At 40.1% G+C, this 19,776-nt stretch overlaps 2 protein-coding genes across 4 annotated transcripts; one reads left to right on the forward strand and one right to left on the reverse strand.

The window, feature by feature from the left end:
- Positions 1–842: 842 nt before the first annotated feature.
- Positions 843–11,564, reverse strand: slmapb (sarcolemma associated protein b). 3 transcript variants are annotated; one of them, XM_028582973.1, is made up of 12 exons: positions 11,413–11,564; positions 11,256–11,339; positions 7,905–8,093; positions 7,521–7,580; positions 5,457–5,585; positions 5,305–5,379; positions 4,914–5,216; positions 4,408–4,678; positions 4,067–4,238; positions 2,397–2,531; positions 1,822–1,909; positions 1,330–1,414 (listed from the first exon to the last, which is right to left on the reverse strand). In XM_028582973.1, exons 4-11 carry the CDS (start codon positions 7,570–7,572, stop codon positions 1,826–1,828), a joined length of 1,221 nt encoding a protein of 406 aa, XP_028438774.1. In that variant the 5' UTR covers positions 7,573–7,580; positions 7,905–8,093; positions 11,256–11,339; positions 11,413–11,564; the 3' UTR covers positions 1,330–1,414; positions 1,822–1,825. The 3 variants fall into 3 exon arrangements, with proteins under 3 accessions (XP_028438775.1, XP_028438774.1, XP_028438773.1); XM_028582972.1 differs by lacking the exon at positions 11,256–11,339; XM_028582974.1 differs by lacking the exons at positions 1,822–1,909; positions 11,256–11,339 and having other exon boundaries at positions 843–1,414.
- Positions 11,133–17,727, forward strand: LOC114558757 (ceramide synthase 5). Its single transcript, XM_028582975.1, has 10 exons — positions 11,133–11,631; positions 12,903–13,005; positions 13,216–13,346; positions 13,782–13,839; positions 13,978–14,028; positions 14,148–14,240; positions 14,743–14,871; positions 15,237–15,343; positions 15,624–15,780; positions 17,338–17,727. Exons 1-10 carry the CDS (start codon positions 11,456–11,458, stop codon positions 17,479–17,481), a joined length of 1,149 nt encoding a protein of 382 aa, XP_028438776.1. The 5' UTR covers positions 11,133–11,455; the 3' UTR covers positions 17,482–17,727.
- The last annotated feature ends 2,049 nt before the right edge of the window (positions 17,728–19,776 follow it).

Below are 19,776 nucleotides of genomic sequence, written 5' to 3' on the forward strand. Positions count from 1 at the left end.
TAGCTCAATGCTGGCTCCCCCCCCTCATTCACTTTGTATAAAACAGTGGTTGGCGTACTTCCTGGACATAGTTATGCTTGAGCTCTCTACAGCAAGGATTAACAGAGTCAAATGACCTATGGAAAGGTATCAGTCCTAATGACCTCAGCATCACAAGAAGTAGAGGAGGGCGACTAGGCAAGGTGTGATTTTTGTTTTTGTTTATTTGTTTTGTTTTTTCTTTCTTTTCCTCGAGACCGCGGAGTGGGGGGTGGGAGAGGGTGGTTGTTCCTGTTCAAGTGTATTTGTCTGTTCTGATGTTTAAAATGAAAAAATACAAAATTGATCTTAAAAAAAAAAAAAAAAGATATTTGAAGTATACCAGCTTCTTGTGGTGGCTACTGGTAGGGTGGGATACAATATAATAATTAGCATGCATTTAAATGATATTGTGTTGTGTTATATACTGCTGAATTCCCTTTGGTAAACTAGTGATGTACAGTCTGCAGTTGATTGCAATCATCAATAAAATGTCTGTTGTACCTAACTTAACCTTGTATGTGTTTTAATTGGCACAACAATGCTGTGCAATACTAAATCAGAGTGGCTGATAAAGTAATATGATGAACAGTAGCTGGGGCAGAAACTTCATGGTCTATAGAAACTGTATCTTAAATGGAGAGCAGAGGCAAGCAGTCACGTAGGAGTTGACTACTTACTATACAACTTTACATATTTCAATTGTGGCTGTCATCATAAATGAAATCTCTGAAATATCCCATAATTTTTGCATTGATATTGATAAGATATACTATCTTAGCAGTGATATTGTTATGTATCTAGGGCAGTCATCATGCACTCAATTAGGGGCTGCATTACTGTGACAAAATTTATTATTCTGACAGTTACAGAGATGTGTTACATTAGGTAAGTTCACACTTCATCTATCTCAATCTAAAATATCGTCATCATCATTATATTTCTTTTTACTAATTAAGTGTGCAGCATATCTTTACATTCATTAATGGATACTCCTATAAGTCATGATAGTAAACAAAAAAACGACCCAACTAGGTTTCCTTTAAGTAATAATACAAACAAACTTACTCATTTGCACACAAAACTGACATTCTTTTATTAACGATTCTGTCATCTAAAATAGAGTATCTTAAAAATTAAACAGTGTTAAGTAGGAGCCCTCCTAATTAATAGTGCAGATATGATAAGGGGGCAAGTTTTTCAATTTCAGAACAGAAGAAGCTGATGACAAATATGGATTCACACCTGCGTGTGTCTGTGTATGTGTGTGTGTGTGTGTGTGTGTGTGTGTGTGTGTGTGTGTGTGAGCATGTTGCACTCAGGTCCTGAAGAGCACGGCAGCAGTCACAGCTGTTAGAACCACAGCAGCCACAGGCCCCCAGATTACCCATGGTTTCTGAAACAAGCGGTGACACAGAAATGGAAATATGAGCATCACCACATGAAACCGCTCATCATCATATAGGATTGCCAAAGCTTTGACAGAAGGAGCTTGCAGATGAAGCCAATGCAGTATACAGAGAAGGCGAGTTAAAAACAGCTCTTTCAGATAAAGATAAGCCCATCCAAACCAACTAAGAGAAACACTTGTTAAGCATTAGCCATCCAGACAAGACAAACAAGATGTCAGATGTTGGAACTGTATGATAAGAGAGGTTAGAGTTTCTGAGACGACTGATTTTTGGAGTTTCCCCCGAGGAAGGCATTCTGGGAATGAGGAAAATCTGATTAAGTCATGCAATGATCTAAAAGACACTGATGAGAATGAAAGATGTAGGCCGATTTGACAGGAGTAATGTGTACCTTACTACCACAATGCGCCGAAGCACCAATACAGCAAAGCCAGGATAAGGCCGATGACTATGGCTTGAACAGGCAGCAATAGGGATGTCTACAGAAGGGAAGGGATATTACAGTAATCAACTGCAATGGGACATAATTTAGTTGGGCGTAGCCTTATTAATAAACCTCTCAGTCAGTAGTCTGTGTTTGTAATTGGTGTTTACACAAATCATAGTCATACACGGCTGTCAATGTCTAACAGCAACAGTAACAGCGGATGAGTACAGGGGAGAAGGTGCGCTGCGTAGATAAAAACAAATATATATATATATATATATTGTGAATCTTAAAAAAGATTCTTGTTATGCCTGGAGATATTTCACGAAATAAAACAAATGTTGCTAAAGTCTGAAGCAAAGCTCATGCTTCTAAAACCAAAACAACTGAAGATGTTTAATTCTTATCCAAAGCTATGGGTCTGCTTTTTAACTTAATGGCAGATCATTATTTCTACACTTTATGTATATACCTCTCAATATATTATTTGTCAAACAATTATATATGATTTTGTTAGTGTACGATAGAACAGCACTCACCTTTGTCCCTTTCTCCTGTAATTCCTTCATGTTGGCTTTGCACTCCTCAAACTCATCTGTAAGCAACTGCTTTTCCTGCTCAGTCTTCTCATATTTGTCCTTTAGGTCTGACAGCTCCGTCTTAGCCTCCTCATACTGCATAAAACAAATCATTATTTTTTAACTTAATCACAAGATAAATGACTTTCACTTAAATATATGTTCAGGATACATTTGGCTAATAAGGGAGCATGCTGGGGCCAAAGGTTGTTGATGGGAGTATCAGTGATTAATTTTGGTTGGGGACAGTTTCTCACATGCTTTGTTCTCTAAGGGCTTTATGGGACAAAGCAAAGGCCACTGTGAGAGCAATCAGTTTCCAATTTCATGCAGTGACCAAAAGAGCCACACCACATTGGATGACTTCATCTCTGCTTTCTGCTATTCAACAGTGTCCCTCCTGTCTGAGTGTCACAGCAGTGGTAGACGCATTCCCATCCAGCCTGCTAAACCTGAATGGGAACATCCAGCAGTGTGCCACTGCCAACAGCAAGCAACTTGAGGGCTGTTCAGACTGGAGGATACTTTACATGTTACAACCTTTTGTTTGGAGAAAGAAGCTTGGAGTTTCACTGTCACTTTAACATTAGACCCAGTAGTAGTAGTTTCTACAAGGCTTTAGAGGTAGCTATTAAAGCTGTGGTGGGCAGTAATTTTTGTGTCGTCATTGGGCAAAATTCCATAATAACCTTTCAGCAAATTGTTATTTAAGTGGTCTAGTGGTGTTGTGTCATTCGCAAATGAGTCATTCAAAAGAATGAATCCCTTGGGTGAACGAACTGAACTGAATCACTTTCTGAAAAGATCCGTTAAATTCTGGGTTTATTATAACCTCTTTGGTTGAGCTAAACTTAACGTTCAAATCATAGACTGTATGTTAAGACGTGGTTCAGTTCAGTGACTACGTACTACAGTCAAAGCTCCGGTCAAGCAAGAAAGATTTGGTATGCCAGATTTGGTAGATATCTCCTATATAATAACCATATAGTGTTACTATTGTATAGACCAAATAGTGACATATTTAGATTTGGTAGATTTCGTGTGAACATAAAATCCTTACTTCAAAACATGAAGCGGGATGAACTTGGAGGGATGCCATAGTATCAAAACATACTGGTTATGCATACTGGATTCTTGATGTTGTTTTTCATTTCATTTTATGGTTCTGTGTGTCATTACATTGTCATTTTATTTGTGAGAACTTCTACCCCTTGTTGAGTGTGCATGTAGGAAATTTCATAAATTCTGTAACACCTAGTAAACATTGGCTGTGTAAAGCAGCACGTCAGCAGCAGCTGCAGACCTCCTGACAGTATTCACGGTGGATCTATTCTGCCACGGTGCTGCTGTGCTATTGGGACGGTTTTGACATATCTCACAAATCAATACACAATCATTTACTTGTTGTATAAGTGGACAATAAATAGACTTAAAGCCTTTGGACACTTGGGGCAGTAACCAGAGCAGCCAATGTAGACAGCTGCACTGGTTACAATGGAACTATCTCTGTTACATCAGTCGCAGGATGGAAAACGAACTGAATGGCAACAAGGTGTAACTGTCAGGTTTGAGCGTAGAAGTATGGTTGCCACTTAGTTGATCTGCTGGTCTTTTTAGTTTAGAGAACAAACCTCTCTCTGCAGAGCCTTGCTGTGGCTGTCAGCTTCATCCAGTTGGGTTTGCAGCTTGGTGCTATCCTGCTGGTGCTGGAGCTGCAGGGCTGCCAGCCTCTTCTCCAACTCCTGCTGGGATCCCTCTAGGGCTTTGAGGCTGTTGCTCAGCTCAGCATTCTGAGCACGCGAACTACCAGAAACAAAAAAACACTAAGTTCAATGGGTGAAGGATTACAAAGAGAAGTGTGTGGTATACTGTGTAGCAAAACATGTTGGAGCAGAGACATGCAAATAAGACAGAGGAAGCACAACAGTGGGGGTGAAGCTGAGCCCTTGGTGATGTAGCTCAGTGTACTGACCTGGCGAGGTCCTTCTCCAGCTGCTGCTGTCTCTGCAGCATTGCCTCTTTCTCAGAGCGCAGAGCTGCACAGTCACTCTGCAGGTTGCCCTTGTCTTTCTGGTGAGCCTTGAGGAGTTCCTCCTTCTCAGCCCTGAGGGAAGCACACTCATTTTGCAGACCACTCCTTTCCTTCTGGTGCTTATTTAGGGTGTCTTGTTTTTCAGCTCGCAGGACCGAACACTCCTTCTGAAGGCCATTACACTCCGCCTGCATTGACTGCAGCTCACTGGCTGTGACAATAAAAAAAGTTTTTTTCTAAGATTCTTTGAGCAGCATTTCTTTATTAGCTCACAGATTAAGTTAGGGAATTCATAGCAAAAATATTTTCTGTGTGCTTGGACAGACTAGTGTACATTTAAGTCTCTTCATACTTGTAACAAAAGAGCCATATGTCATTACTGTATCAGATACATACAGTTTCTTGTTTACTGGCTATTAACATCATATTTTTTTACAATGTGGTACCTTGTATTTCTGCAGTTTTCTGCCACTGCTTGCTCTGTTGTTGAAGGTCACGCTGTAGATTGTCAATCTCACGCTCATATTTGTTGGCAGTCTGACGCCATTTTTCCAGGTCCTTCGAGACAGCTGCCAGGTTGGTCTGGATAGTGGCAACGTCATGGTCCCGCTCAGCAGTGGCTGCCTCCAGGGCACGTTTCAACGCCTTCACCTCGTCACGTGCACTTAGTAGCTCGTCATGTGAACTGGAAGAGACATCTATCTGCTCTCTGAGAATGCCCGCTTCATCTTGGAGCTGCCGCAGCTGGCCTGTCCGGACCATGTTCAGCGTTTAGATTAGTAATGTTGAAATTTTTAGATCGACAAAACGTTTCAGTCCACAAACGCAAAGATGTACCTTGAAGATGTTTGATCTGTTTTGCAGATTCATCAGCTTGTTGCTTATTTTCTTTTCTCTCTTCCTGCAGGATACCTACAAAATATGATTACATGTATTATTACTGTAAGTAAATTGTGTACGTATCTAACATCAAAGATTAGCATTTTTACCTTGTAGCTCCATGCATTTGTGTTTCTCAGTATTAGCTAGCTCCTGGGCTTCTCGAAGTTCATCATTCAAGTGCTGGATCATTTTCTCGGAGTCTCCAGAGGACCCCATATTTGACCTGGTCAGATCATCTGATAATGAAATACAGAACAGAATTATTATCCAGATTAGAAAATCGTTTCTCCTAACATGAAAGTATCTAGCTGTAAGGGTAGCGCTTCTTATCTTCCGTTATCTAAGTTTAAACCCTGATGATACATTAGGCAGTAATGATGGCAATTCACTTCTATAAAAATAGAAGGATAACTCAAAAGTTCCACCATATTAATTCTGCTTCAGTCCCAAATATTTAACCAGGGCTCACGTACTACTGATTTCCCAAGATATTAAAATGGGACTATTACATAAATTAATTGCTAACCCAGAAATAGACACAACTGCATCATCTGCATTTTTTTTAATCCAAGCTATCATTCCAAATTGTCCATTAACCGGGCAACAAACAACTCTCTGGCACATCTACATTGCTTGTTAACAGAATAAGACTGTAAACAATACACAAAGGGAATGGACTAGCCAACGTTGTCAAGGGTCTGTTGTGTTTCCTAGAGGTGGAAACAAGCTCCACAAATAGTTGGGGTTTGCAATTCCCAGTGAATATCTTGATCCCCTAATCTACCATGGCTAGGAAAAGAGATGACCTCATCTCAGACCCAACATTTGGCAGAGGCAAAAACAAGAGTCAGGACAGGTCAAGCATGTGCACCATAAATGGACACATTAGTGGACTGAGGCTGCCTTGAAATGCTGCATTTGTCGTGATTTCATTGTGTCTGGCAGGCACGGCTGCTTAAACATACTGTACAAATAGTCAAATACACACATGTTAATTGTTAATAGTGCTACCAAATGCATTGATACAATAAATATATAAAATGAAAGGGTATGAAGCGACTGCTGGAGGCTGGTGGCACCCTCTGACTCAGGCACATGACCACCGTGCTGCATGCCAGACAAAGGATGGGCAGGCAGTGCTCTGTCCAGCATGTGTGTATGAGGTTGTGTGTTCTCTCATGCATGCATATGTATGAGGGAGAGTCAGAATGTGAGTGGGCTTCCTATACATGGGGTTTGTGTGAAAGATGAATGTTGTCTGGAGAGCACGAGAGAAGAGAGCATTTCCGATAAGGGTGTCCAACATGTTGTCTTTAGTAACATTAGTTATTATGGCCATTATGTCTTAGTGTCACAGAGTGACACCTGACAAATAATGGGATTAGCCTGTGTGTAAAAATACCTCTCTGACTAGTTAGGGGATATTGAGCATCACACTGCCTCAAGTGACGACAGGGGAAATAATGTAGGAGAAAGTCTTTTTTTAGCTCAAGTGCTGAAGGCTAAAGCCATCATGGTCTATCTTTCCCCTCTGTCGGTTTCCTTCTCAACGAATGTGACAGCGCTCTTAAATGGAATCGCAGGGTTAGCACCGCTTGCTACTAAATGTCTACAGTATTCAGCGAGTCTCCATAAACCTGCTGATTAAACTGCCAGGAGCAATATTACTTTACTTACTACAGAAATGAGAAATATCCTTATCATTTTGAGAAGACTGAGATGCTGTTGTCGTGAGGACACTGTTTGCTTTGTACTGCCTACATACTGTGCAGTGTAGCATTACAAATTCATTCATCATGCAAAACTGATTCGCTCACTAATAGCTTGCACATTTTCTCATGAAGGTCCCCGTTGATTTTTATGTTCTTGGTATTGCAATCTCTTTTATTAGGTCACTCTAAATGGCACTAACACACTATGTGCAAAGAGGCTCCATGTTCTAATAAGCTGTTGACACCAGAGAAATCAGCCTTTAAAACAAGGCCATCTACAGCACTCTAAGCTCTAAAGCCAACCAACTGCCCTTATAGGCACAGACACTCTTCTTAACTGTGACTCAGGCTTTTTTCTCTCTTCACATCGTCAGTTATGATATGATATGCTGTGTCAGGTAAGAGCCATTTGACCAGCAAAACAGCCAAGTCATTCACAAAAGAATACAGCTTGGTTACCTTTAATGAGCGATACGTTATTCAGGGGATCACTCAGCTCTTTCTCATCCATTTGCTTATCTGTAAAAAAAAAAAAAAAAAAAAGAAAAAAGAAAATATATATATATATATAATACATATCATGTCAACAAACAAATAGATATTTCACTTAATTAAAAGGCAGTGTTGACAAATGGGATACATTTAAAATATTTTAACTGGATTATTAAGACTATGGTTGTTGTTGTTTTGGGCAAGGATTTGATTATTATTTTAAAAGGTAAACAGAAAAAAATGCATGCTCATCTATGAACACATAAGTACTTTTGAAAAATACCCTTGGAGGAATAGGTCACAGCATTAGTACTAATAAGGTTAAGAAGAAAACATAGCAGGAAATATTACCTTAGGTGATCCAGGAGCTACAGTACTCTGTGTGCTGAGGCTACAACAGTCCCTGGCATGAAGAACTCTTCTCCAACTATCAGATTTTTTCAGATGCAAAATGGACCAGTCCAAGCAGTCAGGAGAGGGGGGGGGTACACCAAGGAGATGACTGATCAATGTGTACCACACCTCATTGCTATTGTTGGACTGAAGCCAGTGAGGATAAAGAAATGGTTGAAATAAGTGAACAAATACCTCAAGTGTGGTTACAAATCTATGCTAGAGGTAAGTCAGATGGATGTCCTCAAAAACATGACCCCCCTATTTTGTGGCTGAAGTACCCCAGCCCTTCCACACTAGGTCATGCATCGGAGAAGGGCATGTCGGAAGCTGCAGCTGCATACTGACAGAGAGGTTTTGTTCAGAGAGCCGAGCTGCTCTCTGACCAGTTGGTACTGATGTGAAAATCTACAGGATGACACAGAATAAACAAGGCCAGTGTGTCCTCCTTTATTTTCCTTGTAGGTCACCGATTTTTAGGGTTAGATCTACTTGTCTTCCTGAAGGGTGAAGTTGTGCTGTGACTACAGGGACAAACTGTGTATTGTTTAGCTAATTTGTAGTGTATTGGCCTATAAAACACATCAGTATAGGCTCTTCAGCATGCTTTGAAATGTTTGTGAGGCTGAGGTGAAATCAAAATAAAAGAAAGCAAAACCTTGAATAATGTATGAAGTCCACACACAGACAGTGTGATGCAGGAGGGGGTCATGGTTGGAGGACATTCACATTATTTAGTTTAAGATTTTTTAACTTAAGTCATTTCATCATACACAAGCATGCTAACTTGAGTTTCAGTGAGTCTGAATCCTGTGAAAAAAAGATGTACTGTTGTAGGCTAACTTCAGTTCACCTTCTTATTTAACGCTGTACAATTCCATATCATTGAATGTGATATTATGCATTATCATTGTAATACTAATGCCACAGGCTCAACGGTGCAAGTATGACCACATCTCTCATGTCAATTGTTTTGCAGGGTCAGTGCATACTTAGGGCATGACACACCTAAAGAGACTAAATACAACCATTTTGTATGGTTATTTTTTTTTCTTTAGAACACAAGCAAAACAAAAGATTTAAGAGCATATTTCTCTCGCTGCAATCAAAAACCTGTCTTTTTTGCATCACAAAAAAGTTTTGCTTGCGAGAGAAAAAGTTTTGTTTGTGAGTGAAAAGTTTTGCTTGCAAGTCAAAAGATTTTGAGTCTAAAAGTTATGAGTCTAAATGTCTTAGATGGCTTAGATAAGGGTTTCTATTGGTGGGTTTGACTGGGCATGGCCACACCCATATTCAAGCATTGCAGCCAATAGATACATGGCTGCAGCTCTGGTAGGCTAAACATTTCACTCACAGGCAGCCCCTTTTCACTCACAACCTAAACTTTTTCACTCACAAGCAAAACTTGATTGTTTTTTGATTGCAGTGAGAGAAATATGCTCTCAAACTTTTTATTTTTGATTGCATTATAAAGAAACAAAAATAACTACAAACCTTTGCCCCTTATGCCCTACTTTGCACCCAGATTATGCTACATTTAACCAGCAAAAGTGGAGTTGGGTGCATTTCAGACCATGCGCTATAGATCGTCATCCAGCTAGCTGCAAAAGTTTAAATACAGCTGACAGTACATTACAAGTCCACAACACTAATAACCTACTAGTTTAATGAGGAAACTAAGAAGCTACCTCTACAGTTTGCAGCTATTTGCTTGCAGCTACACATAAACCATACATTTAAGGAGATAATCAATTGTTGGACACGACAGTGGCTGATTTTGGCCCTAAAAACCATAGGCATAAGGGGTTATCTTGGGACTCACAGAGTGAAACGTAAGATCCTATCAATTTGGTAAAAAAAAAAAAAAAAAAAAACAGGTCTCTTAATGAGTTTGAATTTTGCTGTGTGACCTCATAGTTGATTGATTGGGCAAGCTCGTAATAAAAGGAAAGGTTTGTGATATAAAGCTGCAAATCATTGACATATTTTCAGTCAATAATCAACCATTACAACCTTTTACTTTCTTTTAAAAACTGAATCTTTGCATCCCACAAGGGTGTTATGTTACCCTAGAGAACCCTAAATAGTCTATCTTCAGTTAAGGGGACTCTTAAAGAACAATAAATATGTTTTCTCTACAGAGCCAAGTGAAGGGTAAATCCACATAATCCAGTTTTATAGGTGGAAGATCCACCCAACTTTGTTGAAATATAGCTCTGCAGCAAAAGTACTTTATGACTAAAATGTATGGTAGGCCATAGAATCAATATGATCTAAAGTATTTACTGCCTTCTGGTCACACAAGAGCCACATATGCCAAATTCCAAAAGATGTTGTCCTATGCTCTCACCACAGTTAATAGCACCCTGGACTCATACCAAATGCAATAAAACCAGCTTGTTGTCTTAGCTCTAAACCTGTCTTGATGTTGTTGAATAGATCCTATCATAAGACACCCAGTAGTCGTCTTGAATGGAAGTACAAGAGATCTACACTCAGCAGTTGCCAGTTTATTAGGGTACCCCTAACTAAAACCAATGCAGTCTAATGCAACAGTCTTATAATTAATCCTGCCTTCATGAAGGTTATAATGTTCAGGTTCTATTGAAACTGTTTTAGAGAGATGTTGATTTAACTTTATGATAATCTTAGATGATTATAACCTTAATAAAGTCTTGGTTTTATTGCAAGGCTCTTGATTAGATTAGTTTTAGCTAGGTGAACCTTACTGTAAACTTGCAACTGGTTGTATCCTTTTTCCTTTGTTTAAACTTTCCATAATAAAACAACTAAAAGTAAAAATCCTATCAGATGGGGGTCCATGGTCTAATTTGTGTCAGTTGAGTGGTTCTTCACATAAAAAAGTGGCTTGATTTTACTGGATGCAGCTGATAGCTAGTTTCGCTTTTTACCCGAATTGTCTTAAAATGTAGGACTACTTAATATTAAGTTACAGAGTTAAATGCGGCTGAAGACGTCAACAAGTACCCGCTAGCTATCTCATCTGTCGTTAATTAGCCTACCGCCAAACAACTCAAAAATATGGTTAGGGTAACGTTAGCTTTAATTGGCTATAACGTTAGCTAACTAATTATGACGTTAATTGCAAATTGGCTAGGTTTCAGTTGATATAAGCTAATGATAGTTAGCGGACTTTAAATCCCCAACATACTCCAACTTTTCAGGTCCAATGTAATGTTGAAAGTCTGAAAGGCCACAACCTATGAAACAAACAGCGTGTGCATCATTCAAGTGGAAAACCTCATTGAAAGTTGCCCAATCAGAGGTGGGCGTTGCCGTTCGACTTACGTGTCAAGCTAGCGGTCCGTACTCAAAAGTAAACCAGAAGTGATACTCTCATAGTGTAACAGCCAGAGGGAGGTGGAAACATCACTGCAAAGGTTTTGAGCTAGTTAACCTAAGCCACCAGATGTTCGACAAGTAATTTCCACTATTTTTGGTTTACCTTGTAACGTTACTGTTGACCGCGACTATTTTTCTGCTCCCCGATGACTTCCTCTATCTCAGACTGGATTTGGAGTGAGAGGTTTTGGCTTCCCGAAAATGTTACATGGGCGGACCTGGAGCGACCACCAACTGGTGCGGAGTATCCCCGAATAAGACATATACTATACGCCCTTCCTCTGGCTGTCGTAGTTTTTCTACTAAGATTGCTTTTTGAAAGGTAAACTATACCCCTGTCCTTGTTTGCTGTTATTTTTTAGTGATGTTCTTCATTTGAGTGCGTGCTCTGTGCGAGTGCACGGTTTTCAGCCTATGTGACAACTTTTGCTCATAAAGGGGAGGAAAACAAAAAAACAACAGATACCAAACTCATTGCAAGAATCTTAACATATGAATCATTTTGTATACACGCAAATTATCAGGGAAATAAGGAGAACCAACTCTCTATATGCTTTAACACAAATCCTGAGCTGTTGCTATCACAACGCAGTTGTTTTGAAAATGGGCAAACCTCTTTTTAAAAAAAAAAAGACCTTATATATGTTTCAGTTTGTGCCTCTCCATGTAACAGCCTAAGTAGGCTATTCTTCTCCTTGTTGATTTTGCTTTAGCCTCTTATAGTATCATTCCTTTGAGGTGATGACACATGAACATATTACACTGGCTTGAAACACGTTTACCTTGCTCAGCAAGATAGTTTTCCAAGGATAGGTTTAAAAAAAACTCAAAATAAATGGCACACAACTATCAAGCAATTTAATTCCTTTTGTGATCCCTGGAAACTGAGCCTGGGTTGGGGGCTTTTGAAACCGGTCTGTGCTGTACATCTCAATATTCCTCAGTCCAAACTTTGTAGCACAGAAAGTCAAAATGTTTTACAGCAAAGTTCAGCTAAATTAGGGGTTATGCATGTGGCCCTTTGGAGTAAAATCACCAATGAAAGGGCATGCCTAAAGCCCAGTCTGTACCTCCTATTCATTCAGTCTTTTTCCATGTTGGGAAAACTATTACAGACAAGTGGTGTGTTGTGAGATTGTAATACAATTTTTAGTTTGAACATTAACACTGGTCAACTCAGATGGTCTTGTGACACACATCAGTGCTGTGGTTAGAAGGAACCCTCCCATCCCGGTCTACCCTCACATGACAGAGGTCATCATGCTCTGTTTAGACTAGGTGCTACATTCCCCAGGATTCCTCCTAACGCTTGCCTGTGTCTCTTATAAGCTGTATTGTACTTCTCTCCCCTCAAAGTTAAAGTCAAACATAACTTTGTGAGCAAACTGCTAACTTGACAGTTCAAGTCAATCAAGGAAACCCTTAGCCAATCTTGGCTAATGGTTTACCTGTTCCTAAAGTCTGTACAACGTGTGTATCTCTCTGACTCTCTCCTTGTCTCTATGTCTCTCTTAATACCTCACCATCTCTGTGTACCCCTCTCTGCCCCCACTCTCTCTCTCTTTTTTTTTGCCTCTGTCTGTGTGTATACAGGCTAGTGGCCAAACCCTGTGCCCACATACTTCAGATTCAGGCGGGAGTGCCTCGGCAAGCTCAGCCTAATGCTGTCCTGGAGAAGGTGTTTCAGTCCAAAACGGTACATAAGGCCTATACTTGTGCTGTAGTCCATTTAAATGTTCCTCTGCACACTGGAGTACTAAAGTTACTGCACTGGCCTACCCAACCCAGGCATAATGGTGTGTTCAGTAAATAATTCAAGCAGTGTGACAGTCACACCTACTGGTATTGTGTTTTTCACAAGTAGAGACTATGTCATGCAAGTCATTTCTATTTGTCCCGTCTTTAGTGTCCTGACACGAGGCAACTGGAGGGACTCTCCAAGCAGCTGGACTGGGATGAACGGAAAATACAGAGATGGTTTCGGGTCCGTCGAAACCAAGACAGGCCCAGTATGCAGAAAAAGTTCTGTGAGAGCATGTATGTTCCTACTAAACTACTGTGTGGTGTGCATTCATTGCCATTAAATGTATTCCAGACATTCATGATGAATCCAAATGACTGTGGTGACCCCTTGACTTTACCTCTGGTGCCACCAACAAGTTTTAACTTATTCTGTGAAATATCTCAACATTAACACCACCCTGAGGTGTTAGCATGACAGTAGACTCTTGTTTTTCAAGAAGAATAAGTTACATTGTTCTGGTTTTCAATTGTACATTTTATTTCCAAATTGTATATATTTTAAATATTGCTCTTGTAGTATTCAATTATTTTATGTATATTGTTTCCTATTATTTAATGTATACTCTATATGTGTGCTGTGTGTCTGATATTTTGCTGCTGCAACACCATTAGTTCCCATTTTTTGGGATCAATAAAAATCTATCTATCTACTCTTTTCTTTTATCTCAGGTGGCGATTTACATTTTACCTGGGGATTTTCATCTATGGCATTCGACATTTGTGGGTGGTGAGTTGAATTGGCATACTGATTGCTTTTGCACAATACTGAAGTGTTGCAAAGCTTTACCTTTTATTGAAAGGTATGAAAGCCGACTCTATGTTTTTGTTGATCTAATCATATGCACTTTCTATCTGTTTCTGTCAGTCGCCTTGGATGTGGGACACCAGACAGTGTTGGTACAACTACCCTTTTCAGGTTAATAGTTTTTTATTAACTACAAAATCATCCTCATTCAGCTGCCCAGCACCATATTGTTGACAGGCCAAAGAGCCTACACATTTGTTAAAGGTGTTTTTGTTTCACTCCCCCAAAAGCCTCTGAGTCCTGGACAGTTCAACCACTATGCAGCTGAGCTTGCTTTCTATTGGGCTCTGATGTTTTCCCAGTTCATAGACATTAAACGTAAGGTGAGTCAACAACCGCTTAACTTAATACTACTGTATTATGCTGCATCTTAATATAGCCCCTCTGAAAACGTCACACCCTTTGCGTCCGTTTAGGCAGCTTTTCAAATTCCCTTCATTTAATGTCACCAGTGTAGTGTTGCAGAACAGGTAAGATAATGAAATGCTGCAGGGCAACACAGATTGACAATGCTTCCTATTATACCTTTACATTAGCATGTCATCCTGGTATTTACACATCTTTCAGTTGGTGTCATGACTAAACTGGCAGCCTTTTGATGAATGTACTTGTGACTTTGAGTACTTCCTTTTTAAAGCACTATACAAATAAAATATATTGTGTTTATTATTATTACTACAAGGACCGGCTTCTATAACTTCATCTAATTGTTCTCATTAGCTCCAGCTGTTTTACGTACTTGTAAGCTTACAGTGCAGGTAGCTTGAACATCATATTTATCCCTTTCTCTTTTTCTGCCTTATCTCTTAATTTCACTGATGACAGGATTTTATCATGATGCTTGTCCACCATCTGGCCACCATATTCCTCATCACATTCTCCTATGCCAACAACATGCTAAGAGTTGGCACTTTGGTCATGTGTGTGCATGATGCATCCGACATATTCCTCGAGGTAAAGGACTCCGTGATGAAGATTTAATTATTTTTTTTCTTTCTTTGTTCCAAGAAGCAAACTTGAGTGGGTTCAGCAAAGCCACACATTGTAGGGTAAATGCAACTGGCAAAATGAGCATGAAACTGATACTGCTGTGCTTTGAGCTACTTGTACTACCTGTCTGACAAAACAAACACATATGTTCTTAGCATTTCAATAAGTTATAACTGAAATGTTGTAGAACAAGTAAGCTAATTGTACTACCTGTCTGACAGAAGAAGAAGAAAAAAAACATCTTTCACAAGCATTTAAGTGACAACATTACCGGAGATGGTTTTATATTTTAATACTGTGAATGATTAAATCCTTATTTATTCCCCAAGGCTGCCAAACTGGCCAACTATGCCAAGTACCAGAGGCTATGTGATGGCCTGTTTGTGGTCTTCAGCATAAGCTTTTTCTTCACTCGACTTGTCATCTATCCTTTCTGGTGAGTCAAATGAGATGTTATTTACATATCAAATTGCATATTTTTGCATACTTGTCACATGTGTAACTATTGGAAGCCATTTCTACACTAAATTAGTGTCTTAATGAACTAAAATAATGAGAGCTGCAGTCAGGGGCATAGCACAAAATTCTGGGCCCCTCCCCGCATCCACAGCTATTCATTCTAGCATCTTTTTGGGCCCTCGGTACTCGGTCCCCTTTTCCCCCCCAGTCCGACGCCCCTTGCTGCAGTAACCTCTGTTTGTGTGTATTTGTTGCAGGGTTGTTTACAGTGTCCTGGTTGAGAGCTGGGAGATCGTTGGGCCATACCAGGCCTGGTGGTTGCTCAATGGCTTGCTGTTGGTGCTGCAGACTCTTCACGTCATCTGGTTCTACCTCATCGCTCGCATTGCTATCAAAGCCATATTCAAGGGAAAGGTTAGTCTGGCTCTCTGCTGTGTGTAGTACAGTTTTTATTCATGGTTGGCAATGTCGATGAGTTGGTCTACCCCTTTGGTCCGGACTGAAAACGACAAAAACAACAACTATTGGTTGGATTGCCATGGAATTCATGGTCCCAGCAGGCTAACTATTACTGACTTTGGTGATCCTGACATTTTCTCTAGTGCCACCATGAGGTTTTGTGTTTTAGGAAAATGTCTTGACAACTGTTGGGTGGATTGCCCTTTAAAGGGATACTTCACCGATTAGCATTAAGTTTTGTATCAGTAGAAACCCAGTAGTATTTTCAAATAACTGTGAGTGCTTCCCTCCCTCATGTCCCCCTGAGACGAGATATCTCTGTATTGTGTGTCTGGAAAAAAGCCTCTCATGACGCAAAAATCGTCATTTAGCATCATAGGAGGCATTTTTGGCCCAAGACTATGGATTACAGCCAGCTAGTTCTGCAGGTTTTCAACCCGCCCATAGGGGGTGGGACCTCACTAGGGTTGGGTACTGAACCCGGTACTTTTACCGGTACCGACCGAATCAAGTCGGTACTACCAAGTATCTGTTCACATAAAATCAAACTGTGACTGATTTTGGTACCTGAGAGTAAACGCAAGCTTATGTGTCGTCTCTCTGCATGTTGACGGAGAGCATAGGTCTGACACACACGCGCACGCAGAGGTGCGGACGGAGTAAACTCGAGTAAACTCACGGTGAACCTAACTTATAACCATCAGTGCTCTGTTACAAGTCTACTTATGCCCTGTCTTTTGTTGTCTGTCCTGTCCCTTGTCGGTCTTAAATGCTCGACTTTAAGTAGTAATTGCACTTAATGTATTGTCTATAATATGTGTGCACTAAATGTAGCCTGTCTCGTATGTCGTTTTTATAGATTTTAAATGCGTAACACTTGAGCCACGGTGAAACGTTGTTTCATTTCACTATATACAGTGTATGGTTGAAATGACAATAAAACCCACTTGATTTGACTGCCCTAACTGGTAGGCATGGCTTGGGAGTGGCCTCGTAGGGAAGCGAAGCAAGTGCATTCTGGGAGTTGTCTTTCATCCACATGAACCAAAAACACATTTTCTGGCTTTTCTCTGTCTAGAAGGCACCAATTTCTAAACATTTTTCACATTTCTACTACATAAAGGACCCAATTTAAATACATAGTCATCTTTCCAGCGGTGAAATATCCCTTTAATTTGGTGGAGACATTCATGTTCCCCTTAGGGTAAATTGTCTCTTTTCATCGCGCACTATAATTGGGTCAATTTTAATTTGTCCAATATTTGGTTCATAATTATATACCTGTAAAACTAATGACATTCCCATCAGCCTCAGCTGTATTTTGTTTAGTGCTAATTAGAAAATATTATTATGCTAACATGCTACACTAAGATGGTGACTGGTTAACATTACCTGCATCAGGATGTTAGCATTGTTATTGTAGGCATGTTAACATGCTCACGAGCTGCTAGCATGGCTCTACACTCTTTTAGCCTTGTTTTTATTTTCCGCACTGTTTGTTTCATTGTACAGGTGGCAAAAGACGACCGCAGTGACATCGAGAGCAGTTCGGACGAGGAGATTTATTCCAGTTCCAGTAAAAATCCCAGTCAGACCCTAAAACCAAAGGACCGCAGTCACACTGGTAACCTTAATGGAGAAACTCATGACCACTGAGTACCATGAGGGGATGTTTACTTTCAGTGTGGCTTTTACTCAACTGCTGCGTGCCTGTGTGACCCACCTTGTCACTTTGACCTCCTGAAAAGACATCCAACTGTTGTTCACGCAGAAATATTTTCTGACACGCTCTGGCGAGTGGACTTGATACAGGGGAACTGCATGTTGGACATTGTGTGTGTGTGTGTGTGTGTGTGTGTGTGTGTGTGTGTGTGTGTGTGTGTGTGTGTGTGTGTGTGTGTGTGTGTGTGTGTGTGTGTGTGTGTGTGTGTGTGTGTGTGTGTGTGTGTGTGTGTGTGTGTGTGTGTGTGTGTGTGTGTGTGTAATTAAAACAGTGCATGTCAACACTGCTTTCATCACACTCTACATGTAAATACATTTTATCTGTGAAATTGGTAATATATTTACAGCTGTAAAACAAATACCTGCCTTACTGAAAATATAGCTTACTGTTGTAAGCTAAAACATGACAAAGATTTCTTAATAAAACATTGTACCATATATAGTGAATATAGGATTTGTATTATGTCATATGGTGAATGTATAATGAGTAGCAGTATTAGTGATAAACCTTTTTTGTATCTGTAGCACCTTTCATACACTACATGCAGCTCAAATAGCACTAATTAAATTAAAAAGAATACATTAAGTGTTATCGTTGCAGAGAGCAAGCCATTTAAAAGATCAGCTAATAAAGCAAAGCAAAAAAACATAATTTGAAAAATAGCATGTGAGACTCAACGTAAAGCACACACATTATGAGAAGTGGTCCTAGAAAAAGGCTAGAGGGGGCCTTTTTAAGTGCCATTTAAAAACCTCGGTCTGCCTCATTTTTGGCGCATAGCTTTAAAAAAAAAAGCGACCTCCAATTTTTATTTTGGTGGAGTTCTGAGTGTCTATTAGCCTAGAAATCTAGACTCCCCCTAGTGGCAGCAAATTTATTTGGCAGCCAGGGGGGGGTTCAAGGGGGGTAAGCTTCGCTTCAGAAGTCGAGCCATCTATGGCGCCATTTTGTTGCTAACTGGCCATCACTCCTGTTAGCATTCCGCTGACCGACATTTTTTTTTTTACGTCACTTGACTGCGAATAACTTTACATCAGAAATGTCTGAAGACTATTTGTCCGTTGTTTAGTTCCAAAGAAACACGACAATGTATAAAAGGCTCCATTACCTTGTACCTCACGTTATAGCTCCGTTGCAGACGTTTTTGTAAATATAAGCTAACGATTGTGTCATAACCAAGTGACTTACTGTCGCATAGTAGAAGAATTACCGTATAGTACAGGAGAAGCTCGCAGGCAGTTTCGACTTACATGAGCTGTTTAGGTTTAATTACTAATGTTAACTGGAATGTTAGTTAGCAATAATTAGCCTGTGCTTATGTTATCTCCTTACATATACATACGCTCTCCGTATCTGTAAGATTGGAAATGATTGAGATTTCTCTTGGCACAGCTACCAGAAGACTTACAACTTTCAGACACGTTGCTCACGTCACATTCTCTCAGTTGGAGGCTGCGCAGTAAAGCTGGCCATCACCGGAAAAGTGCTTCTAATAGCCTTCACTGGTCTCCGTCCAGAGCAACGGGGTCTATTGGTCCATTATATACTGTCTATGGGGGGGTCTAGGCACTCTCCGTTTACTTTCAAGCTGCAAAAACCAAATTTTGGTCAGTCCAATCACATTGTGTATAGAGTCGGTGGGCGGGGCTTATTGATGCTGCTGCTGGGAACAGCGGACTTCTGGAAGACTTGGAGTTAAGCTTTTCTTTGATAAAAGAACAAAGAACTGCACAAAAATCATTCTTAAAGGAAGACGTGTTCGGAGTTTTGCCGACCGGATACGGCAAAAGTTTAATCCATCAACTAGCTCCGCTACCTTCTTTGTTGCTCTGCCTGGTTGTAGCGCTATCCTATTGCGTGCAGAGGGAATTTGAAAGACAACAGTTTATCCCGCCCCTCGGATCAAGCTACGTCAATGGTGAGTTCCTAGACCCTACATCTGGATGTGGGTCTGGCTTGTCAGGCTAAGTGTCTATAAAACCAGCAATAGAAGATCTGAGGCAGGGGTGTTGAACTCCATTTCATTAAGGCCCTCACTGTAAATTTAAAATATTTTTGACTAGTATTGCAGGTCTCCTATAGCCGGTTTGGTCCACATAAAGCCCTAAAAATGTCAGCAAAATAAATCTTTAGCCATCATAAAATTTAGCAAATCATGCAAAACAATGATTACATTTTTAAAAGTAGGCTACAAAATGCTGACTCACAACAACCTGTTTCAAAACATG

Source organism: Perca flavescens, chromosome 7 (genome assembly GCF_004354835.1).
Source record: "Perca flavescens isolate YP-PL-M2 chromosome 7, PFLA_1.0, whole genome shotgun sequence".
Classification (NCBI taxonomy): domain Eukaryota; kingdom Metazoa; phylum Chordata; class Actinopteri; order Perciformes; family Percidae; genus Perca; species Perca flavescens.